We start from the raw sequence: 25,379 nt of genomic DNA, 5'->3' as shown, positions 1-25,379 counted from the left end.
ATTTGTTGCAAATTATTGATTGGGTGGAAAAAGAGTGAATGAAAGGAAAAAAAACAGGACACTGAGTGTTCCTGTGGTCTGACTCCACTGAAGGCCTCATTCTTGCTTAATAAATAGCCTTGGAAAACAATTTCCTAATCCCTTTAAGCTAGTTTCAAGTCATTCTTAATACCACATGATGATGATATTTTGATCCATTCTTAATATAAAAATGGCTTATTTAAACTTTAGCTTCAGATAAATTCACAGCTGTATGTCCTGCTGGCTTTATTGACCTGTCACAGGAGACATTATGACCCACGGCCCACCTAGGACTGCTGGACCAAGTATATGAACAGCTCCCTAAGGGTTTGCCTATAAACTAGATCCATGAGAACCACTTTTTCTAAGCCCTGATATATTTTACATACATTTGTTACAGATGTGTACTTTGGCTGAGACTTTAATCAAAGTCAGTTTATGTCAGTTTTATGTGCTCTATCCTTTGTTCGGCCCTTATGTCCCCTCAGTTCAACACCAGGTCTTGCAATTATAACGTGTGTGTTCTAATATTATGGGACTTTTTGTCCTGTTCTTGCAAAAACCTCCAGTCAGTGCGCCGTAATTGGCACCTCTGACAGCCTCTGTGGGCCTCTTGTTCTCATTCTAGCTATTTTTTAGTTGAACCAGACCTGTGTGTGACTGAGTGTCCCTGGTTTTAGACAAATGGGTGTTTGAGGGAGACTATAAGTGTGTGTGCGTGAACATGGAGGCACAGAGAACGGCTCCAGGGAGCACATGATTGGTTAAGTTTGTGCATTTGGAGAGGCTGGACTCCGATAAGTGTGTGTGGCTGTGCTTCGAGGCAGACTGTCTGCCATTCCGGGGTCATCCTCGGTTCAAACAGAACAATTTTGCCTCTTTAGCGGAAACCTCAAACACTGCATTTAGCTGAACTAAAGCTCTGAATTTAAATTTGAGTTTCTGATTACTTTTCCACTTCATTCTGCTTACTGACTGTATCAGATTTCCAGATAAGGTCAAAGGTCTAGCAAACCACTGATGAGCAAATCATTTTTATTAACTTTGCTCACGACTCCCAGTCATAAAAATACAGATGCAGACTTTATGCCTTTTTTTTGTTACACTAAGCTGCTCTAATTTATTGACATAAATGTTCCTGTAAGAACCTCTAACCAGAAGTGTATTCATGTGATTATTTTTCATAATGCAACTTTCTCGACACAGTAGAGTAAAACTGATGTGTAACAGCACGTTGTAACATTAAAACAACTGAAATAATTATAACAGATATTGCCAAAGAGTAAAGAAACATAACAATCTTTTTGCTATTATTAGTTGTTGTAATTCTTACTAACTAAATGATGGTGGCTGTGGACAGAACCTCCAATGAAAGGATCACAAGAAAAGGAGGTGGCAGAGATTAATCGATATCCGCCTTTACAAGAAATCTACAATATTCTATATTTTATTTATGCATACAGTAGATATGTTTCATTCTAAAAATATATCCATATTTTTCATACAAAAATCACAGAGCGCCAACATTTAAAAGCTTGACCAATTTTAACCCTCATTTTGGTTCCTTTTCTTTTTTGGCTTGACTATAAGAAACATAACGCTAAGAAAAAAAAACATTTTTCTGCTCTGAACTCTGTCTCGTGTGACTTACCTACGATTCCTATTGGTGCAGAAACCTTTCTTGTCAACTTTGGTATCCTAACCAGACTGTAAACATTTATATATTTTGGATCCATCACAATTACAGCTAATTCTGCAGTAGCCAGATTGATATGTGTAGAACTTAATTGAGTTCTACACATATCAATAGTTGAGTCTGTTCGTGAAAAGGAGGGACTTTTAGTGCAATACTTCCAGCTGATTGGGTGAGGTGCCAGTTTGTACTCGCCTTCCATAGTACGCTTTCAGCCAATCGTTGTCATCATTCCTAGCAGAAATAACCAGCTTATTAGTTTCGGCAACTTGGTCACCAACAGGGACAGGATGATCGCAATAGGATTTGTTTGCCGCTTCATGAGTGTTTTTACAACTAGCGGAGTAAGCTGATAAATCAAACTTGTTCTAAATCCTGTCAGAAGAAAACCACAGACATCTTTCCCGTCTACAAATGCACAATGTGCTTATTTTTGCTCCTTTTTAAAAAAATAAATTGTTACTATTTTAGCTAAAACCAAGTCAATTGCGCAATTGACAGTTGAGTCTTCTAGCGTAGCTATGTTTGTAATGCCCCAGCAAGGCGATTCTGACCATAGACATAAGACAATGCAATAAAGTACAATACAATGTAATTAATAATTATATTTTCAAGATGGATTTGTAGCAAGGTTATAGCTCATCACCACTCTTGAAGTTCTGTGGATGTATTACATACTTTTTTATTTAATCCTTTTAATGAAAAAGTTTTAGGACCTTTAAGATCAATGCAAACTCTGACTCTGACTAATTCACATCAACAGCAACCATCCAATTACACGATAAAACTAAACTTATACCTGCTGCAAACCCAGCTTTAATTATCTTTAGCCAGATGTAACTAAGGCTAGTTGTAAATGTTTCTTTTGCTAAAAAAATGTTGTGTTTCAAATGCTTCGATTGTCCTTCAGGAGCCCTGAGTCTACTGAGTTCATATGCACGGTTAGCCGATCCGAGTTGAGATTTAAAGTATGCAGCAGTCCTTCCAACAGGAACAAAATGTAATTAGACCTTTATGCCAATCAGCTGGGTGTGAATATTAACTGATGAAAGAAGGATCACAGAAGATCAGATGCAGGTGAACCTCAGGCACCGAGCTCTGCATGCACGGTTATGCAAATTTCTTGCATGCATCCATCACACACATATGCATTAGGGTATGGTGCACAGTTTGTGTGGCGTGTATGTCTCTGGCAAATTGTCATATAATTCAGCAGAGTGATTCGAAGCAGGCGGTAAGCAGAGCCTTGAATCCCATCCATGCTTTTGAATTCAGACTCCAAGAACAACAGCTTTCACCCTCTTCTTTCCATACATTAATCACAGGGGTGTTCAGCCTAATTTCTCCTCCAGTATGAAAGCGCTTCCAGAGAGGGCCTTCAGCTCACGAGCAGGCAAAAGGCTATTTCTGCACGTTATTCAGGCTGTCCTCATAGGTATCAAATGTGCAACTGTTACACTTGGACCAGTTTTGTCTCGTTCAGCCTTCCAGTGTCTGTGTTGAATTTAAATTGAGTCATATTTAATGCATGGGATGCATTTGTCGTCACCTTGGTGCAGACAGAGTAGAGGTTGTTGCTCTTGTGCTCATTAACATCCTGCACATGTTTATGTTTGATCTCTAAGATTCCACTACATGAAAGGTAGCAGCTGATTGCATGAATGCATATAGATTTTTTTTTATCAGGAGGAAATCGTGCCTCAACAGAGTTTTGCGCTCTTATCTAGAAATCTGCTTGAAATATCTTTTTGTGTTTTGAGCAGAGGTGGATCTCTCGATTCAAATTAAATATTAAAATTTCCTAGTATTTTTACACATTTAAAGAAGATGAGCAGAAGATGAGCACATCATTTATAAGAAAAAAAAACAAAATCTGCCACAAATGGCAAAAATAAGAAATCACTTTAGGCAACACTCTCACTTCCTCCCTCTGTAAGCCCTTGTCATGTCTGTCCTCTATCAAACCCTCATTTGTCTGAAATAATTTATGAGGTCCATCAAGAATCTTGAGTGGGATACTCATTTGCAAAGCAGCCCATGTGCTCACTGAACATGACATCTCGCTATGTTTACACGTCCCATTTGTCACTTCTGTCCCCTTAAGGTCATTGTCTCACAGATTTCTCAAAAGTTCAGCTAAAGGGACCTTTGAGACGGAGAACTGGGTGAACTTTAGGTGGTAAAGTTTTAGGAATGCTGGGATGGCCTTTTGGTGTTGATTAGTGGCCCTGGGAAATTATTGAAGTGGAATGAACGAAATATCTTGGTGTATTTGAGGAAAATGAAGAAGATCTGTTCTGAATCTGTAACTTAAAGGAATTCCGTAAAATTGAGGAATGACAGACGGCATCGGGTGCTTAAGTGCCAGTTCTTGTTTAAAAGGAATCCTGAGCAGCAGAATAGAATAGCTGTCATTGGTTTGGGTCCTGGCTCAGTGACCTTTGTCCCCCCCCCTCTCTCAAATACTGTTTTCTAACTTTTTTGGAATGACAGAAAGGAAACTATCTACTGGACTTTGTTTCCAAGTTTGAAGATGTTTTGCTTCCCATCCAGGAAGCTTTTTCAATTCAAAGTGGCAGAAATAGCGTTGAGTTTGAGGCTTTATAGAGTGGACCAAAGCAAAGCCTTGTTGTGGCTTAGAAAAAATGCAAATTGAACCTGTCGAACAGGTCCACCCCTCAGGAATGGTTCCTCGTTTGGTTTCTTTTTTAAGCCTGCAATGCACGATACCTGTGTATGTCTCTGAAAGGGGGTCATTAGAGGAAATTGTTGTTCTTGCTGAACAGGCGAGGTGTTCTGTTGCCCTGTATGGGGTGGGGGTTGCCAGGATAGTAGGAAGAAATGAACTCTACCACTGTGTTGTAGGTTTTTTCCTTTCTTTCTGCTTTTAAAAATAACATAAATAAAGACCAATATTGCATAAAATATCTTAGATCGAATAGCTAAAAGCAAAGTTTACATATGAAATTTTATGACGTCCCTGCTTAGTGATCCCTACCCTATTTTAAAGCCATAACCAATAATACTTTAAGATAGTGAGTATGAACAAAATATTACTTGTGTCCCTTAATGGGAAAATCCATCTTTCCCTGCAGCAAAGTGGAAGGCAAGTCAATAAACATGCAGAGTAATACAAAGATAAAAATCTAAAAACAGGGTGCAAATAAAACACTGTTCAGCTTTGAAAGAAAAATATTTGTTGTGCAGATGTTAAGAATAGCATACACATATTCAAAAAGAAAAAATGCGTGTGCATGTACATTTGTACATATAAAGCAACAACAGAATATGAGGAACTGAAAATTCTGTAATTAAAAGCCAGGATGCAAATCCTGATTAGGTTCTTGGGGGAAGAAATTGTTGAAAGCCTAACAGATTCTGGGAGGAAGGATCTCTGATGACGTTCCTTTGTGCATCTGCGTTGCAATAATCTGTAACTAATGAGCTCTCCAGTCCTGCATCCAAATCATGCATAGGGAGGAATAAATGTTCAACATGTCATGACTCCTTTTGTCTTCACGCTACTAAACAGAGGGCCCCAATATAATGACGAAGAGCAATCATTTACATCTTGCATAACTTGATTCGTCCTAACTTTTTCTTTATTACGCTCCTCCTTAAGGTTCGTCACACGCTTCATCGAACTCGACGGACTCACCTGCCTGCTCAATTTCATGCGCAGCATGGATTACGAGACGTCGGAGAGCCGTATCCACACTTCAGTCATCGGCTGCATCAAGGCGCTGATGAACAACTCACAGGGGCGCGCACATGTTCTGGCTCATCCTCAGAGCATCAACACCATCTCTCAGAGCCTGCGGACGGAAAACATTAAAACCAAAGTGGCAGTGCTGGAGATTCTGGGAGCTGTTTGCTTGGTACCTGATGGACACAAGAAGGTGCTGCAGGCCATGGCACATTACCAGAAATACGCTGCTGAGAGGACTCGATTCCAGGTGTGAAAAGCTGAACTGACACTAACATAACACAATAATTGTGTATCACATTAAGTATCTATATGTATTAGTATATGATCTTTCTACCTATTAGTCAGACTTTCTTGGAACGTTTTATAGTTGGAGGTCAGAGCTGCGCAGTCTGATCTGGCTTAACAGAACAAATACACGACATAGAGATGAGTTGTTGGCTCCACATCTCCCACCTCTGTTTATAGTCTACTTGAGTTATATTATTTTCATTATTTTAGTTTTATTTTTCATATCTAATGCTAATTTAAAATATTGCCCCTGCTAACAAAATTTTTGCCTTTTTTCATCTCTTTTGGAACTCGAGAATATAGAATGACAGACAGCAGCAATTCTATTTTTTTTTTTCTAAATTACTACCGTAAGCAGAAATTTGTTGTACAGGCTGATGAGAGTAAAGCCGTACTACATTCTTGAAATTTGCTTTGCATTTCTCATTGTTTTTGACAACAGTTGGAACAAGTCTGGTTAAGTTTGAGACCTTTTCCTTAAGTAAAGACTCCTGCACCACAACGGTTATAGTTATCATGACCTAAGTTCAAAGATCAGATAAGCATTTTATTTGATAGCTCACTGGTTTATGAATTCTGAACATCTCTAAAAGTTTTTATCTGAAACACAATCATACTCTAATAAAGCCTTCCACCACAGCTGGAAAGTAATCACTTTTTTTCTTTGGTTTTTGGCTATTATTTATTGACTTTTAGAAAAGCTGAGAAACATTCATTAAAGATCCCACAGTATGCTAAATTTTAAGATGAAATATTAACAATGAGACCGCCTGAGCATGTTTTTTTCATTTGTGCAGGTAATTTCCTCTAACATTAGGCAGAAAACATATACTAAAAATCTCTTATTCAGCCCTCATCTGGATTAGCTGTTTTGGCTTTCCATGCCCCGTCCTCCCTAAGGCCACACCCCCAAAACCCACCAGCATGACAACCAGTCAGAGTTTGTAAAGATAAAGGCTAACAGCGCTTAAAAATACTTTAGATGAAGAATGTAGCTTAACCGATGGGCTTCTACAGGTGGCTCTGGTCAACATAATCCCCCTTATGACATCATAAGGGGAACGCTTTTCAAACAGACCTTTTTGAGCACAGCTAACAGGTGGAGTATTTTTGGGGGAAATTATTTTTTATTCATCTTGTACACAAGCTTCCAGACACGTATGACTGTTACAAAGTGATTCTATAGTCAATTTTGCATAATATGGGACCTTTAAGACCAATAACAAAAAATAAAGGCCCTGTTATAGTCTATAAAATATAAAGAAATAAGTGGTTTTCCAAACTTATGCTTGTGACTCTTTTAATGATCCCTTGCAAAATAAATACACTGATTCCAAATCTCAAGAAGCCTAAGAACATGATAGAGGTGATTTTGAATTTAGTTACATGTGCGTATCTGCTATGGGGCTTCATTTTATTCACACACACTGTTCTATTCAGGATTCTTGGACTGCTTTAGTAAAGTGGTAGGAGTGAGTAAATAAACCACATCTTAAACGTCACCCTGGGGGGTCTGCAGTGAATCATGTCACTTCAGACTAACTAACACCCAAGGATCTGAGTCACTGAGACCATAGGAGAGTTTTAAACATTGGGCTGAGTTATGATTAAGCTCCTCAAGAATGTTTGGTGTCGCTTTAATAAAAAAATGAAGGCTAGAAGAACTTAGAACAGTGAACCTATGTCACCTTGTTTTCTGATATTGTCAGAATTGTGGTTTCTTTTGCTTGCTTGATTGCTGCTCATCGAAGCTGTAATATGACAGTTTCAGCTCTGAACAGGATTTGTGGCTTTTTCTCAATCTGTCCTGAATATCCAGACACTCCTGAATGAGCTGGACAGAAGCACTGGTTGCTACAGAGACGAAGTCAACTTGAAGACGGCCATCATGTCCTTCATCAACGCAGTGCTCAACGCTGGAGCGGGAGAGGTCAGCATGTGTTGAAATGTTTGTTTTATCCCTGATTAATAGCACAACTAACCCAAGTCTTTGGGAAGAAATATCAATGATTTCACAGAATCTTCATTTAAAACACTGCATTATTTTCTTACCAATTAATGAACTCGCAACTTAACCTCTGGTGAATGTTTTTAATAATTCAAAATAGAGAAGAATGTATACGTTTTTTGTGTGAGGGGTAATAGGGACACCTATCGAACTTCTGATGTCATGATTTTTAAATGGTTTTAACATCTTTTAAGACATTTATGCTATTTTTCTGTCATTAAATAATTCTAATAATTACTTCATTAATATCAACTCTACAATCTTAAAGTTTAAGTTTGTTCTTTATGCTTCTTTCAGGACAACCTAGAGTTTCGTCTTCACCTGAGGTACGAGTTCCTGATGTTGGGCATTCAGCCGGTCATCGATAAGCTCAGAGAGCACGATAACGCCACTCTGGACAGGTGAGGGATTTTCTACTGTAAATCTGCTGCTGTCTGAAAAGAATATTAACAAATACACATTCTATTCTTTTAGAAAGTCCTCTTTTAGATGTTTCGTCTTCATTACTTGCTCTCGTACATCATGTATAATTTACATTTCATGCCTGATATCGATACTTATCAATGTGTAAAATATGAAAATCCCAGGCAAACAGGAAGTCACATTTTTTTAAAAAGGGATTATTTACAAAAAAGGACATCTAAATTAATAAATTGGTGATTTTCACTGAAATGCTATAATATTCATTGTGACGTTATGTTAACATGCTCTTCTAACAAAAACATGTGAAATATAAAAAACTACATTCTCCTGGTTTTCAGTACATAATTGTTATTAAATAAGATCACTCTTTTATAGTACATACATTTTTTTTGCTATATTTTAGGTAAACTTTGCTCTGGAGAGTTAAATGATGCATACGTGCCTTTTTAATTGGGTGCATTTAACAGCTTAATTAAAGCCTCTGTGGTTTTTCTGTCTAACCACTGATATTGTCACCTTAATGGAGGGACTGTCTTTAACTTTTGCATAAACAGAGCTGACCAACTGCTCTACCTGAATGTACACAGTGCACAAACCATAAAGCCTGTTGTAAAGTAGAATGACAAAATAAATATTGATGCAATTAATTTTTTTAATTGACATCATTATTGATTATTTACTCAACAGGGAGGCTTCAAAGAAGCATTATTGAAAAAAAAAATCTGAAAAGGTTTATGGCTTTTAACAAAGAAGAAACATTTTTTAAATTACCAACCCAAATCTTTTTTTAGGTATATATCTAAATTGTGGTTCAGTAAATATGTACATTTCCAACTATTCCAACTGTTTCAAACTGTTTAACTTTTTTTTTCCTTAGGCATTTGGATTTCTTTCAGATGGTGAGAAATGAGGATGACTCTGAGCTAGCCAAAAGATTCGATATGGTGGGTTTCCATCTTTTATAGGGAGACATTTTGATCCAAAGTTGGAGGCCTATGAAAAAAACAAAACCGTCTGTTTTCTTTATCAGACCCATGTAGACACAAAGAGTGCTGGCGCCATGTTTGAACTAATCAAGAAGAAACTGAGCCACACAGATTCCTACCCACATCTTCTCTCAATCCTTCAGCATTGCCTGCAGATGCCATGTGAGTGGAATAAAAACTGTTTGAAATAGCATTGCCTCAACAGGCTGCATGTTTTCCTGTGAGGTTAAGCTAATCTCACATATATGCACCGAATGGGATTTTCTTTATCTGCTCTCAGATAAACGTGGAGGCTGCAGTCTGCAGCACTGGCAGCTTTTAGACAGGATCCTTCAGCAGATCGTCCTGCAAGATGAAAAAGGAGAGGATCCCGACGTCTCCCCGCTCGACAACTTCAGTGTTAAGAACATTATTCGCATGTAAGTGAAAGCATTCATCACACCATACTTCATTAGTACTTTACGGCTCAGTAAAAACAAAAACTCCTTAGAAGAGAATCCCATTTTGATGTCAAATTAATAAAAAGAGATAAAAGTTTTATTTGAATGGCCAAAGCATAAGGATGCCCATACATGGCAAGAACAATGAATAAAAATTGGTTCTGGGTTCAGAGTGAAAGTTATTGTAAAATGAAGAATGAAATTACGCTTAGATGGGGATATTTTTCTTTTTTTGAAAATGTCTCAAAATCCTGTAAACCATTTTATTTCTGTAAATTTTGACAATCAGCTTTACATAAATCGCTTACATACTACAGCAGTAACCATTTGTTAAGGCTGTAAATTACTTTTTACTGACTCGTTACCAAGTAGCATCTTTTCCCAATATTGTCTAGAAATAAACAAGAACACAGAAGAGACTTCTGTATTCAATTTTTAAAATTCTTAGTATTTTTAATCATGTGAGAGGTTTCCTTTAGCTGTGAGCTAAGATCAGCTACATAAATCAAATAAATGCTTAAAAATACTCCAAATGGTGCGTGCTACATTTTGCATTACAACACTGAGATATAGTAAACTTTTCAAAGGTTTTGAATATAGAAGTGCAATCTTTTCAAGTTTCTGGGCCAATCATTGCTCTGTAAATAATTAATTTTTAGCATTCCCTACTCGCCATTTTGAAAGTTTTATTTTTATATTCTCACGTATCGCATCAAATCAACAGAACTTCCAGCTGAGTATAAAACCTGATCAAAACATTACAAAAGAGAATTTTTTTTTTTTAAACCTGTCCGGGGAACTCTCAGAGAAGCTGAGGCAATATATAGACAGCAGCAGTTGTCAGCAGGGGGCTGGGGGGCAACTTTGAGAGAGGTATATCAAAGACAAAATGCTTTAAAATGTTCTGCCCTGTTGAGACGCAGTGAAACAGGCATTTTTCTCAAGGTGAGTAAGAAACAAGGAGGCAACATGCTTTTATTTAGGAGAAACAAAATATTTTCTTGATGGTTTAAGATTCATTACTGTGCCTGTTGTTCAACAGGATTGTTTTATAGTTGATCATTGATGTTTCTTGATGTCTAGGATGGAAGTTTTTTAGAATTCAGAGTCAGACCTGATGTTATTTTCAGCTGATTTAATGCGTTTTGTTGTCAGTATTAAGAGATGACATTCAGAGCCTTGTTCTGTACATAATGTCATCTCAGTTTCTCCTTCTGACAAGCCTCCATTCCTGTTTTCTCCATCTGCCTTCTCCTCCATTTTGTTATGTTTAAACCAAGCTCCTGATCGGTGATTAATGTGTTTAGTCTCTGTGGTGAAAGCACCATAAAGCATGTAGCGTGGTTCACTTTGGCCCCTGACAGCTCCTGCTTTGTTCACTAATTCAACCACCATTGTTTTTGCAATCACTTGAGTGCGATGATTTCCAGGAGCGTGCAGAAAACTCCATTCCTGCCCGTCACACATCCACCACATCGGTTAAACTCTACCCACTCACTTTACGCCTCAGCCAGAGTCTTATTGTGTGTTTCCATAAACTCTTGAAGAGTAAATTGCGCCCGGTGAAAAGGGGAACATAAACAGAGGTTTCCACATTGCGATGCCTTGATGGTGAACGGGTGAAAATGTAAGGCTCGTGCCGTGAAAGACTCTTATGGAGGAGGGGGCGCCTCGGAGCAACTGTTAAAACAACTGGCAGAAGAAGTCATTCATCATCCGTGGTTACGGTGATGACGGAGGAGGACACGAGTGCAGGACATGAAATTAACACGCATTTTCCACAACTACGCAAAGGTGTTCCTCTGACCGGCTGATAAAGAAAAGTGTAACTCGATCACCTCAAGTGGTTACAGCCTAGCAAAAGTACTACTCCTTTAATGTTTTTACATATTTTGGATTTAATTTTCATGCATTAGCACAAAATATTTCATATGAATACTAAATGTTTCTTTGCATCCTTATTGGCTGTATGGAAGCTCCATTTATACAAAAAAACCTGCTGCACATCTAGGAATTCATTGCTAGTTTCTCTCTGCAAAATAGCTCCAGCGTTTATGACATTAAACACATCAGTTTGTTTCTGTCTACTGAGAAGGTAAGTTGTGACGATAGCTGCAGTCAATTTTATTTAGAGTTTCAGAGTAAAGAGGCGCCAAAAATGAATGAAACCTGCTTTTATTTCCATTTACCATTATCTTTTGGTTTATGACATAAATACCAATGAATTACATCGAGATCTAGGTTTTTAATGTGACATAATATTAAAAATAAAATTTAAGACTTTGCTAATCTATTTTTTTTATATCTGTAATGTATGACAATTGCCTCTGAAACATGTTTATTCTCTTGTCTCTAGCCAAAGCTACCACTACTCCTCAAGGTTTCACTTTCAATCTTTCATCATCTTAAAAAAATATATTCAAATATCCTTTTGCTAATCTTTAAATTTGTTTCTTATTCAATTGTTCCCAATCTCATTTCTAATTGCTTTCATTAAATAACCACCTTTTCAAGCTCAGCCAAGTCCCAGAGTTAATACCTGAGAAATCATAACCACTTCCAGCCCAGCAGGGTTTATCCCAGCACTAATGTTGTCCCTCTGAGCTTAAATGAACCAACTGCTTCAGCCCAGTCAACACTGGTCACTGCTCTCACTAAAAGGGAAGTCGAGGATTAGTGTCACTGATCAATGAGTTTTAAATCCAATGATTAAATTCCCTCAGAATGTCCCGGCTTGACTCGGTTGGAGAGCAGTTGACCCCTACGTGTGAGCATTCTTCTGCAAGGCTGTACTTTATTCCTGTACGTCTGCTTCACAGGCTGGTCAATGAAAACGAGGTAAAACTGTGGCGAGAACAGGCCGAGAAGTTCAGGAAAGGTGAGGAGATTCTTACCAGCCAGTATGGCTTTTAATAACAAAAACCTGCATTAAATGAGCGCTTCATTTTTCCCTCTTGCTGAACTGCAGACCATGCAGAGCTAATGGCTAAACTGGAGAGGAAAGAGAGGGAGTGTGAGACAAAGACCCATGAGAAGGAGGAGATGATGAAGACTCTGAACAAGATGAAGGACAAGCTGCAACGTGAGGGTGTGGAACTGCGTTCAGCGAGAGAGCAAGTGCTTGACCTCTCGTCACGCATCAATGACATCTCAGTAAGAGCTTTTTCTGTCCTGTATTATACTATTAAGGCTTTTCCTGCATAAATTATTCAATCAATCTTTATTCATGAAAAACTTTACACACCCAAAGTGAGAAAAGTTCTACACAGGTCCTTACATTTAAAGTAAAGGAAAACAAACAACAAAAACATGTAAAAGTGACCAATTAGACACAAACACCAACAACACAGCTAATAGATAAATATATTTTTAAAAATCTGAAAAAAAAAAAAAAAAAGATCTGATGATTTGGATGTAAAAGCCAAGTTAAAAAAAATAGGTGTTAAAAAGGGATTTGACATCAGAAAATGTAACAGCCATTACAATAAATTATTCACCTCCCCTTCTAAGAACTTCTAAAAATAGCAGAGTTCCCGACCTTAAGCTTCTTTGATCTCCGGCTCTATATATTACATTTTTCTTTTAAGGGCTAAAACATATATAGATGTACTTCAGTTTATTTGGTAGAGTGTGCACCTTAAATAGGATCACATATGGCAATCAAATATTCCCATTTATATAGTAAAATAATTCATTTCTATGTGATTTTTGTTTAAACGGTGCCTTAGTATATTGTGCTGGTTCAAGTTACAGGAAACGGTGAGCCATGTTGTTACTGTAAAACATAGATGTCTATTTTTAGCAGCTTTTTGCCATCATCAGTTGGAGTCAATTAAAGGAAAAACCACTGATTACCAGTTACTGGACTACAGAGTTATTCTCCTGAACAAACGGGCAATATTGCTCTGTAGCTTAATAAATAATAGGCAGCTTTACTGCCGTTATGTGCAAAAAAGAAATATTGATGCCTTTATTGTGGGTCCGAATCAATGTTGGTAAAGTAACTTTAACAACTTTGAATTAAATTTATCTGAAGTCAACAAGTGGCATGAAATAAACTAATACATAAAAGTAAAGTTCATGACTTAATACAGTATATATATATAATTTATATATTAGAGAAGTAAGAAAAAGTTTAAACTTATATTTTCCAAGCAAAACTTTTCGATATATTATACTTTATTGCAATTATTGGCTCCAAATAGATGAGTTTATCAACAATATAAACAAAAGTCATCAGCTTTGTCAGTTAATCTTTCTTAATTTAACACTAGTGTATAGTAAGTTCTTTTTTTATAGATAATATATTATAGATGGTAAAGGGCTATGGTCTATGAAAGCACTTTATAAACTTTCAATAAGCATTTCTGGTGCTTTGTTTAATGGGTTGGAAAGATACCTAAGTTATTTGTTTATTTACAAAGTGTGCATATAGCTTTCTTGTAGTCCATTTATTGACTGTTAATGTAATAACAAGTCTGTTAATTGTTTATAATTACTTTATAAAATTAGTTATAGTTTAATTGGTACTTTATCAATCATGTAACATTTATAATCGGAATAATATGACTTATAAATAAAGGTTAATTCCTTCTTTTTTAACCTTTTAATAAGTGACAAAGTAGATGTAAATGCAGAGCTCTATCAAAACGTGTAACTTTAATCCATTGATCCCACAGCAGGGTAGCAGTGTCTCCATGCTGCCTCCACCTCCGCCTCCCGGAGCACCAATGCCTCCACCTCCTCCACCTATGTCAGCTGGCATTCCTCCACCACCGCCTCCACTGCCGTTCAGCTGTCCACCTCCACCGCCGCCACCTCCTCCGCCAGGGGGGCCGCCTCCTCCGCCCGGGGCCCCTCCTCTTTTTGGAGCACCACCCCCTCCCATCCCTTCATCATTCAACTCCATGAACACAATGCGGTCAAAGTCCATCCCTCAGCCTTCTCATCCGCTAAAGTCCTTCAACTGGAGCAAGTTAGGAGAGGTGAGATCATTAAGTGGAATGGCTTTTCTCTGGGGCGGTGATGCCTAGAAAGAACACACTTTTTGTAAGATCAAATGAAGGAAATGCTTTATACATATAATAAATTTATTTAAATGTCTTTTTACTGTATTTTTGACTCATTTTCAAAATTATAGTTGGTTGTAATCTTTAAATTGGGCAGATCTGATTATCAAAGCACTTTAAATGTCCAATTTCCAATCCTCAAACAGTAATGGAAGCCCATCCTGTGCTTTTACTAAAACTTATTTCAAGCCGTTTGAGCTGAAGGCTATAAGACGGCTTGAAGTAAAAACAAATATCCACACAATATAAAAATATCCTTATTTTCTAATAAACTTTTCAATTTATGAAAATATGCTGTTTAACGCAGTGCATTAGAAGTACATTTTGTTCACTGCTACATGTAAAGATTTTTTTTTGGTATTCCACTCCTTGTCCTGATCTGGGAAATGTGATTCTATGACTCAAATGAATAATGGGAGGCTGGCTAGAGTTATTATAGTTTATCTAGGGGTCATAATATATCATGGTTCATGGGAGTCAATGGGTTTAAACTAGAATTAAAACCAAAATAAATAAAAAGAAGACTGATGCTGTTTCCCATCATAATTTACAATGGTATCAACATGAAGCTTTAATTTGAGCATATTTATAACTACCTATCCCAGTGATTGATGAATGGTAAACTTATCCACCACTGTTGTAAAATAGTAAAAAAATGGTATGGGGATAGAAAGTGACTAAAAATCATTTTATAGAGGCATGTAAGAGGGGATTTACTCTATGATAATATCAAACATACATCAAGGATTAATCATTTACCAATTAAAACAGATTTTCCTATAAAAATTGTTTCATGTTTTTGTTGTTTTTGCACACAAAATGTTTAGCTACCCAATCTGCAACTCCAATCGGCAGTTTGTTTGATAATCCCAGTTTAAACATGAACCCCCTTCTGCTATTTCAGAATATGATCAACGGCACCATCTGGAACGAAATTGACGACCTGAGGGCATTCAAGATTCTCGACCTGAAGGACATAGAGAAGATGTTCTCAGCGTATCAGAGACAGCAGGTTTGGATTTGACTCTGGCTTAGATGATATTGGATGCTTAGTATGTGTGAAATTTAATCCAATCAGTTGAATGAGATCACTTTGCTGAGACTATAAGTGTTTGTATAGGATCCTAGAAGATGACTGAGAGTAATTGGTCCAGTTCAAGGTTAATATGAGCTTCTTTTAGCGGCTGAATGGCTCCTTGTTACATCTGCTGACGTCTACAGAACGTTGGTGTGAGAACTGCCTGATGTCTTAAATCAGGGTCAACATTAAACTCACAAGTAGTCATGATGCAAGAAAGCATGAAAAATATGACATACTGAAAGTAAACAGATTCATTGAGTAAATCATGCTGAACCACAGGATAACCTAAAGAATAATTGCCATATACCTTGTGGGCCTGTCAAACAACATATAGCAATTACTCTTCTCTCTGCTGGGAATGAACTGAACCCTTGTCATACATTGTACAGCTTTAAAAGGGTTTAAGTGGAGAGTTAATTTACTCTAATTGGTTTCTAATAATCACAGTTTAAAGTAAGGTCTTTAAGATTCCATTAAAGAGCAGTAAATCATCTCTGCTGAGGCATCACCATTGTTGAGTTAATGTATTTTACAGCTGTCAGACATGAACAATCACAGTGTCTCTTTGCAAGCTTTTATTAAGGAGGAATGGGTCATTTGGGGTCGTTCCTGACAGTGATATACTGCAGGTATTTATTTGTGCTGTGCAGGTTTTTATTGGCATTGGCCAACGCTTAAACGCTGATCCCAGTGGATGCAGTCGCATAAAAACCCAAGATCTTCCTGTCTTTGACAGCCTAGTTCCCGTTTGGAAAGAGCCAAATTCAATTTAAATTCAACTGGGCAGTAACGCAGTGTTTATGCATGACATACTCTTGTTTAAGAGCTTTTAATCGGTCTGTCAAAATGGTATTTTGTTTGCATTTGCACTCTGTAGTATTGTCTACAGCAGTCATATTTCATGGCTCTGTTTTTCCATGTCAGATGGACCGGGATGCAGTCAAAACAAAAAGGGATTAAAGCATCCATGACGTCTTTAAGTACACAAGAAGCTAAACTATTTTTGTTAATCTTTCAGCCTCCTGTGCGGATCCTTTGAGCCCTTGACAAATGAAACAATAGGTCATTGTTATTGTCTAAGAAAGCTTTCCAGCTTTGGCTTGTAGTTTGCATTTACTAGCTGTAGCTCTTTGCTTAAGCCTGTCCAGCTTTAAGTGCTAATCTTTGCATGTCTTCTCACTTTTTTTGTCCCTCTGCGCTCTCCGACTGCCTGGGCAGGACCTGCTAACTAACCAATCCTTCAAACAGGTGAGTTAAACATCTTTGAGCTTCTGGACCACAATGGTTGCCCACCTTTAGCGCTTCTATAATCTCACATTCTGCCTTGCACAAGCCGGGGAAACAGCGTTTATGATGAGCAAGTTAGTTTTTCTGATGTTGTTTAGTGATTCAAAGTCTTAAGTTTGTTTTTTAAAACTATGTTATTGAAGTAATTATGTACTCTTTAATAAATCTACATTAATATTTAATAATTATCAGGATGTTAATCTCTATAAAAGCAGAGTTTTTATAGTTTGGGCTCCCACAGTTGTTTAGTGCAATGATGCTGTAGTGGAAATACCACGGCAAGAGAAAAAAATAAATGAATTTGTTGCAACACTTTATTTGAATGAATGCTTATAAGACCATTTGTGAACTGTTTGGAATCAGCCAACAGAGAGAATATTCTCATGTGAAAAATATTTAAGACAGCTAGCAAAGTTTTTATGAGAAGAAAATCCCAGCAAATGAACCTTAACTGCTGTTTTGTTCGTGAGAAAATGCAAAACAAAAAGATCTAGGATTCAACTGCTTTGCAAAGCTGCAACTAAAAAGTATTGAGCACCTCTGGAATAAAACTTTATAACACCATTAGGGCTAAAGAAGAGATATTTGTTAACAATATTAGGGACCAGTTTTGGAGAAATCAAGATATGTCATATCGGTAAAAACACATAATCCCACCTGTAAAGCACGATGGTGGAGGGGTGATGTTTAGGGCTACTCAATTATCTGTGTTAGTTTTTGTCTTGACTAATTTTTAAGCCCTGGATGTGATATTAAATAACAGAGCCAGGTATAGACTATATCTATTTCCTGATATGTTATAACCTTGCAGTGAAACTTTTTTTGCTTTCTCATGGCAGTAGTCACAGATTTCTAAAATTGTACCTTCTGATTGACAGATTACCAATTAAACCAAACCTCAATTACTTTAATTATTAAAACTATTTATTTTACTCAACATTTTGTTGATTTATATAATCTGTATAATTGCTGGGACATAGTTTTATTCCATCTTTAGTAGCCATATTTAGCTCTGACATCAAACGAATACAGTATTGCCCTTATTTCTTGACAGAGGTGGTATTCACAATCTTATAATGGAAGCTGCACATTTCAGGGTTTCTGTTTTAAATGTCAGGTTAAAAACAAGCTAATTCCCATCTGTCAGTTGGTAACTGTTAGAAAAGTTCAACATTATAGTCCCTGCAGTGTGTTTGATCCACTCAGTGTGGCAGAGTTCGCTCTGATGGTTTCAGTGGATGGGAGTTGCCCCCTAACCTGCTGCCAACCCGTCCTGCTGCCAAACACCCAAGGTCAACATGGATGCAGACACTGACACATCTGTTTTACATGTCATGCCTCACAACCTTAAAAACAGAGATTTTTTGGGCTTGCAGGAAACCAGGCTGGACATAAATAGAATGTATTTAATATGCAGGACCAAACAACCTGCATAGAATCTATTTAGTGCTGCAATTATTTCAGATCTGATTAGGTACAGTGTTCTGCTCTTTGAGTATTTCTGATGAGGTATTATATTGTGACGGCCTCTGATCCTTTATGTAGGCCATCTCTGTATCTAAAAGTAATTAACTTTAATCGAAGCCTAAACTCTTCTAGTCTGTGCTTGATGCAAAGGTTTTCCTCTGCTGTTCTGTTTTGTCTTATTAAATCCCTGAAAGGGTTGTTCTCTGATTAAAGTTGTTAAAATGGAATAAAGAGAATGTGTTCATTTTTATGCTTTGATTTTATGATAAACATTCATTAAATTAAGTTGCAAACTTGACCCCTTTTGTATTGTTTTTTTTTTTTTTTTTTACAGAAAGAGACGGGCTCTATGGATGACATCTATGTGAGCACACGAAAGGTCAAAGAGCTTTCAGTCATCGACGGCAGACGTGCTCAGAACTGTGTCATCCTGCTTTCAAAGTAAGAGGTCCAGTTAGAAAAGCTGCTTAGCATAAAACTAACCATGATTACTGTAATTTCTTGTTATTATTATTTTCTATTTTTTGTTTCAATAACTATTAAAAAAAAATCATGATTACATTTTCCATCTTAAATTTCAATTATGAAATTATGTTTTTATTTTAAAAGTATTTAAAGGAGTCCTGCTGAGCTGAATCTCAGGGGAGCAAAAATAAACAATGAACTGTTAGTATCGCAACACATTAGATGATGAGCAATAAACTGATTGCAATTGTTATTAAAAGTAAGATTAAACAGGGACATGCAAATATCATCCTCTGCAAATCGGCATAAAATGAAACTACCCAAAGAATCTGCAGCAATATCAGCTCATCTTATCCTTCAGAGAAAATCTGTCATTGACCAGCAGCTGGCGGAGCTACATGAACAGGGGACCCTTCTGAAGGATACTGTGATAAGGTGTGGGAAATATAATTTAACTTTAAAAATGCACAAGACTACGGAAGAGGATTAGGGACACTGAAAAAAAAAAAAAAAAGTTAACTGATTTTTTTTTTTTTTTTTTTCAGTATAGTATGGGAAAAAGTCAGAATTCTGATTTTAATCTCAGAACTCTGACTTTAATCTCAGAATTCTGATTTTAATCTCAGAATTCTGACTTTTTTCTCAGAATTCTGACTCTTTTTATTGTCAGAAGTCAGTCAGAATTCTGGAAAAAAAAGTCTGAATTCTGAGAAAAAAGTCAGAATTCTGAGATTAAAGTCAGAATTCTGGGAAAAAAGTCAGCATTCTGAGAGTAAAGTCAGAATTCTGAGAAAAAAGTCAGAATTATGACTTTTTTCCCAAGTTAAACTGAAATAAAATTTAATAATCAGTTAACTTTTTTTTTTTTCAGTGGCCCAAATCCTCTTCCGTACAAGACAAATAAGATAACTGGATTTATGGAGAAACAGGATTAGATCCGACACTTTTTCAATATTTAAAGTAGAAGCAGAGGTGACAGAGGAGTATACACATCTATGGGTTTACCTCTAATACAAACTGCAGCTGGTATGTAATGAAGCCGTTTACAGGGAGTCAGAAAGCAGATGGTCTTTCTTGATTAAACTTGAGACGTTTATTGTTTTTAGCGAGATGCTGCAGATCTATTATGGAGGGTCCTATTTTAGCAGTGATCTTCTGTATGGGCTTCAGGATCAGGAAAGATCAGTAGGCTGACAAGGAAGGCTGGCTCTGTTGTTACAACTATACTAGAGTCTCTGGAACACATCAAATAAAAATCCATAAGCATCTTCTTCACAGCACAGTTATTAGACGAGACAGATTGTAGTCAGCGGTGTTATCAGACCAGTTCCAGCTCACTGTCCCGTCCTTATTTTTAACCAGAGGTAGAAAGTAAACTACACTTGATTACTGTACTTAAGTACTTTCTTTGAGTATATTTACTTTACTTGAGAGATTTTTTTTTTGTTTTTTTTTGTTGTTTTGTTTTTGGAGGGGGGTGCTTATGACTTTCTACTGTACCTCTCTACGTTTCGAGGAAGCTGTTATTTACTTGTTCCTTTTGGCTTAGCATAGATTTGTAATCAGCTGTTGCTGTTTTTCTTTCTTGAAATGCAATTTCAACATGGCGGATAGCAGAGCCTTTAGGACTGAATTTGGACGCCACCGTTTTAGGGATTTGTATGATATTCCACAACTTTGAAAAACTCAGGGCAGATATGATCTATATTTATCTATCTATATTTAATTGTTAGAAGGAGTTAGTTGTAGTTGTATTTTTGGTAGTAGAACCTTCAACCTCTATTCTATAGTGAAAGTGTGAGAGATACTCCTGTTTTCTTTTTGGTTCATTTTTAAATAGGAAATAATAAAAGCTAGCCTTATTTTTTTGTGGCATTTTTATGATGAAATTTAAAATTTGTAGCTGTGGTTCAATGCATTAATAAGGATTCAAAACCTTGAAGAAACTTAAATAATAAAAGCTTTTAAGGCCTAATTCTCTTCTCTATTGATTATGAGGAAATTATTTGGAATCCAATAAATTGAGAAGTGTTTTCATCACTTGTTTTGGTGTATTACAACTTTTTAATGCGGTAGTTTGTCTTTAATAAAAATAGAAAACCAAATCATGAAATTTGCATTTTTTCATGTTGCTTGTAATAATTTAAAATCACAATAATCTTTTAAAAACTGGATATAATCTTATCTTCTGCCGCTGAAAAAAAAACCCTGCAGCCTTCACTTGGACTTTTCTTGTTGTACTTAGATAATAGGCTAATTTTAAAGAAATTAATTTATAATTCACATATTCAATGAACAGTTCTTTAGACTGGAGAAAATGGAAATCTAGATAAGTCATTTTGTCTTAAAATAAGTGCATCTGTTCTTGAATTGAGTAGATAAAAGAGATATTTTGCCAATGAAACACGATTATTTAGATTTGAAATAAGAAAACACAATTGAATTGTCTTTTTTCAAGTGCATTTTATCAAATTATCTTATTTTAAGAGTAACAGTACTCATTCCATTGGCAAACTATCTCATTTACCTACTCAAATTAAGGGTAAATACACTTAATTTAAGAAATTTTTCCAGTGTAAGCCATAACATACAATAAGTCAGCTGCTTTTATCCACGAGTATTTCTTTTTCCTGAAAGTAGTGATTGATGATGATAAAATTTATAAAATTCAGTTCATTGTTAAATAGTTAAACAGTGAAGTGCTATCAGTGTCAACACTGACTCATATTAAAGATGCATCTGTTGACCTTTTTCTCAAAGGGGGTCGCGCTAACACGAAGCTGAATCCACTGCCGTCTTTTAAGATCCACTTGACAATATGTTCCCCATTTAAATCTCCAAGTGACAGCGGTCTGGGGCCCCCTCTGTAGAGTTTAGTGCTGACCTCACTCAGCAGATCAATAAACAGGCTTCCTGAGTCCATTGTGCATCTGAAAAAAGCGGCACGCTCCCTGCACTCTGTTTCATGTCAATAAGAAATGACCCTGCAGCTACAGCCTGACCCAGAGCAGGTCAGCAGATGGTCAATACAGCTGTGATGCATATACTGACAATGCTGGTATTGATCGCAGCTCAGCACGCGTACCGCTAAAAACAGCTGGCAGGGCTCTCAGGAGGGGAGCAGGAGGAAGTTTCCCCAAAGTGTCGGTATCAGGACACTCATGTTTCTATTTCTATTTAATGTCATTAAACCAAGTTTTGCTTCCCTGCAGGTTGAAAATGACAAATGAAGAAATCAGAAGGGCGATACTAGAAATGGATGAGAGAGAAGAGCTGGCCAAAGACATGTTGGAGCAGGTAGGACTTTCAGCATGAAGAAAGGCACCATAACAACCAAATACATTTGGTAAATAATAGAGAGTTAACAGGAGAAATTGTTCTTTGATTTGCCAAATTTATATAAAAAAAGACAGCGTGAAGCTGGATTATCCCTTTTTTTATATAAATAAATTAGAATGTAATAACAGATTACTCTCCAATTATTTTAAATCTGAGTTTTATAAAGTTCTTTAGCTTATAGTTATATTTGTATACAGTCAAACTGGTATAAAATTAATTATTTTTTTTCCAACAAGAAAAATTTAAAAATTTTAATTTTTTTTAATCAGTTTTCAACAACACAACATAAACCTAAACATCATCTTATTAAAGTAAGTAGAGAGCTTGATACGATGCAGAGTATTTAATGCCACTAAATAAGGTTTAATTTAAAACAAAGAGGACATGTAAGTAAATAAATTAATTCTCAAAGAAATTTGAACACTATTGGAGAAAAGAAAAACACTGAAACTGATTCACGTCTTCATAAGATTTTGAGTGAGATTAACTTTAACTTTGCAGTCCAGGCTTCTGCTTTGATTCTTCTAATAAACATTGTTTCTGTGTCTTTTTCAGCTGCTTAAATTTGTCCCTGAGAAAAGTGACATAGATCTTTTAGAAGAGCACAAACATGAGCTGGAGAGGATGGCCCGAGCTGACCGCTTCCTCTTTGAGATGAGCAGGTAAATATTCTATGCTTTTTTTAATCAGAGGGCATCTTTGATTTCCATGTTCAGCCAACTTCCTGTCGCTCCTACTGGTGTTTTAATTAATGCAGAAATCTGATGTGGCGGAGTGAAACCATACCATACCAACTTTATTTATAAAGCACTTTATACACCGACCAAAGTGCTTTACACAATCATAAAATACAATGCAATTAAGAAAATATTTAATACAAAATACAGACAGAATAAAACAAAGTGAAAACTTTCAGATTGTGCCAAAAGCCAAAGAAAAAGATGGTTCTTACTGTAAGAAGAGACTTAAACCAGGAGTGAAGCGGCCTGTCTTATGCCCTAGGAAGATCAAAAGCAGGGTCCCCTCTAAGCTGGCACCTTGTTCTTGGCACCTACAGAAGCAACCAATCAGAATCCAATCAGACTGAAAAGGTCTACCATCATTTTTTTCACTTTCGGAAAATTATTTTCCAGTCCCCCTTTAATAATTTAAATGACGCTTTCATGAAGACACAGTGGTTGCTCAATCCTAGATGGTGCCTTCTAAATCAGGGGTCTTCAATGTTTTCCAGGCCAAGGATCCCCAAACTGATGGCAAGACGGAGCGGCGATCCCCTGATTATATATGTTGTATGAAATAATGTTATATCAAACTGGTCCTACAGTCCCTCTATTACAGGTGCTGGTCATAAAATTAGAATATCATGAAAAAGTAGATTGATTTCAGTAATTCCATTTAAAAAGTGAAACTTGTATATTATATTCATACATTACATACAAACTCATATATTTCAGATGTTTATTTTGTTTAATTTTGATGATTACAAATGACAACAAATGAAAATCTCAAATTCATCATATCAGAAAATTAGAATATTACTGAAGACCAATAAAAACAAAGGATTTATAGAAATGTTGGCCAACTGAAAAGTATGAACATGAAAAGTATGAGCATGTACAGCACTCAGTATTTAGTTGGGCCTCCTTTGGCCTGTATTACTGCAGCAATGCGGCGTGGCATGGAGTCGATCAGTCTGTGGCACTGCTCAGGTGTTATGATAGCCCAGGTTGCTCTAATAGTGGCTTTTAGCTCTTCTGAATTGTTGGGTCTGGTGTATTGCATCTTCTTCTTCACAATACCCCATAGATTTTCTATGGGGTTAAGGTCAGGAGAGTTTGCTGGCCAATTAAGAACAGGGATACCATGGTCCTTCAACCAGGTACTGGTAGCTTTGGCACTGTGTGCAGGTGCCAAGTCCTGTTGGAAAATGAAATCTGCATCTCCAAAAAGTTGGTCAGCTGCAGGAAGCATGAAGTGCTCTAAAACTTCCTGGTATGTGGCTGCGTTGACCCTGGACCTCAGAAAACACAATGGACCAACACCAGCAGATGACATGGCACCCCAAACCATCACTGACTGTGGAAACTTTACACTGGACTTCAAGCAACGTGGATGAAGTGCCTCTCTTCTTTTCCTCCAGACTCTGGGACCTTGATTTCCAAAGGAAATGCAAAATTTACTTTCATCAGAGAACATGACTTTGGACCACTCACCAGCAGTCCAGTCCTGTTTCTCTTTAGCCCAGGCAAGACGCTTCTGACGCTGTCTGTGGTTCAAGAGTGGCTTGACACAAGGAATGCGACAGCAGAAACCCATGTCTTTCATACGTCTGTGTGTGGTGGTTCTTGAAGCACTCACTCCAGCTGCAGCCCACTCTTTGTGAATCTCCGCCACATTTTTGAATGGGTTTTGTTTCACAATCCTCTCCAGGGTGTGGTTATCTCTCTTGCTTATACACTTTTTTCGACCACATCTTTTCCTTCCCTTCGCCTCTCTATTAATGTGCTTGGACACTGAGCTCTGTGAACAGCCAGCCTCTTTAGCGATGACCTTTTGTGTCTTGCCCTCCTTGTGCAAGGTGTCGATGGTCGTCTTTTGGACAACTGTCAAGTCAGCAGTCTTCCCCATGATTGTGTAGCCTATAGAACTAGACTGAAAGACCATTTAAAGGCTTTTGCAGGTGGTTTGAGTTAATTAGCTGATTAGAGTGTGGCACCAGGGGCCATCAATTTTGAACCTTTTCACAATATTCTAATTTTCTGATATGATGAATTTGAGATTTTCATTTGTTGTCATTTGTAATCATCAAAATTAAACAAAATAAACATCTGAAATATATGAGTTTGTATGTAATGTATGAATATAATATACAAGTTTCACTTTTTAAATGGAATTACTGAAATCAATCTACTTTTTCATGATATTCTAATTTTATGACCAGCACCTGTACAGATGGAGTATTGTAACGAAAGTAATTTTGACCTGAGATTATTTAATTATTTCAGACTCAGATTCCTGGTTGATGGGACAGGTGTTGTGAATGAAATGGTGCCCAGCTTAAAAGAGCTCCTGTGTGTCGCTGAATGTGTGCATTGATGACTGA

The 25,379-nt window shown here is 36.9% G+C and overlaps 1 protein-coding gene across 7 annotated transcripts in view; it reads left to right on the top strand.

Annotated features, from left to right (window-relative positions):
* The window catches only part of daam2 (dishevelled associated activator of morphogenesis 2), a 135,814-nt gene that overhangs the window by 95,277 nt on the left and 15,158 nt on the right, over positions 1–25,379 (top strand). For 4 of the 7 annotated variants that reach the window (XM_038292716.1, XM_038292713.1, XM_038292715.1 and 1 more), the window contains 14 exons: positions 5,337–5,670; positions 7,531–7,641; positions 8,017–8,120; positions 9,020–9,086; positions 9,173–9,290; positions 9,409–9,547; positions 12,388–12,446; positions 12,537–12,721; positions 14,248–14,553; positions 15,542–15,649; positions 16,937–16,966; positions 18,807–18,913; positions 22,150–22,234; positions 22,832–22,938. In XM_038292716.1, coding sequence (XP_038148644.1) covers positions 5,337–5,670; positions 7,531–7,641; positions 8,017–8,120; positions 9,020–9,086; positions 9,173–9,290; positions 9,409–9,547; positions 12,388–12,446; positions 12,537–12,721; positions 14,248–14,553; positions 15,542–15,649; positions 16,937–16,966; positions 18,807–18,913; positions 22,150–22,234; positions 22,832–22,938 — 1,860 coding nt within the window. The remainder of the gene's footprint in view (positions 1–5,336; positions 5,671–7,530; positions 7,642–8,016; positions 8,121–9,019; positions 9,087–9,172; positions 9,291–9,408; positions 9,548–12,387; positions 12,447–12,536; positions 12,722–14,247; positions 14,554–15,541; positions 15,650–16,936; positions 16,967–18,806; positions 18,914–22,149; positions 22,235–22,831; positions 22,939–25,379) is intronic. The other 3 variants (XM_038292717.1, XM_038292719.1, XM_038292718.1) reach the window with 3 other exon arrangements.

The sequence above is a fragment of the Cyprinodon tularosa genome, unplaced genomic scaffold (genome assembly GCF_016077235.1).
Source record: "Cyprinodon tularosa strain WSP-4 unplaced genomic scaffold, ASM1607723v1 ctg316, whole genome shotgun sequence".
NCBI lineage: Eukaryota > Metazoa > Chordata > Actinopteri > Cyprinodontiformes > Cyprinodontidae > Cyprinodon > Cyprinodon tularosa.
This window is presented reverse-complemented; position numbering and strand designations above follow the sequence as displayed.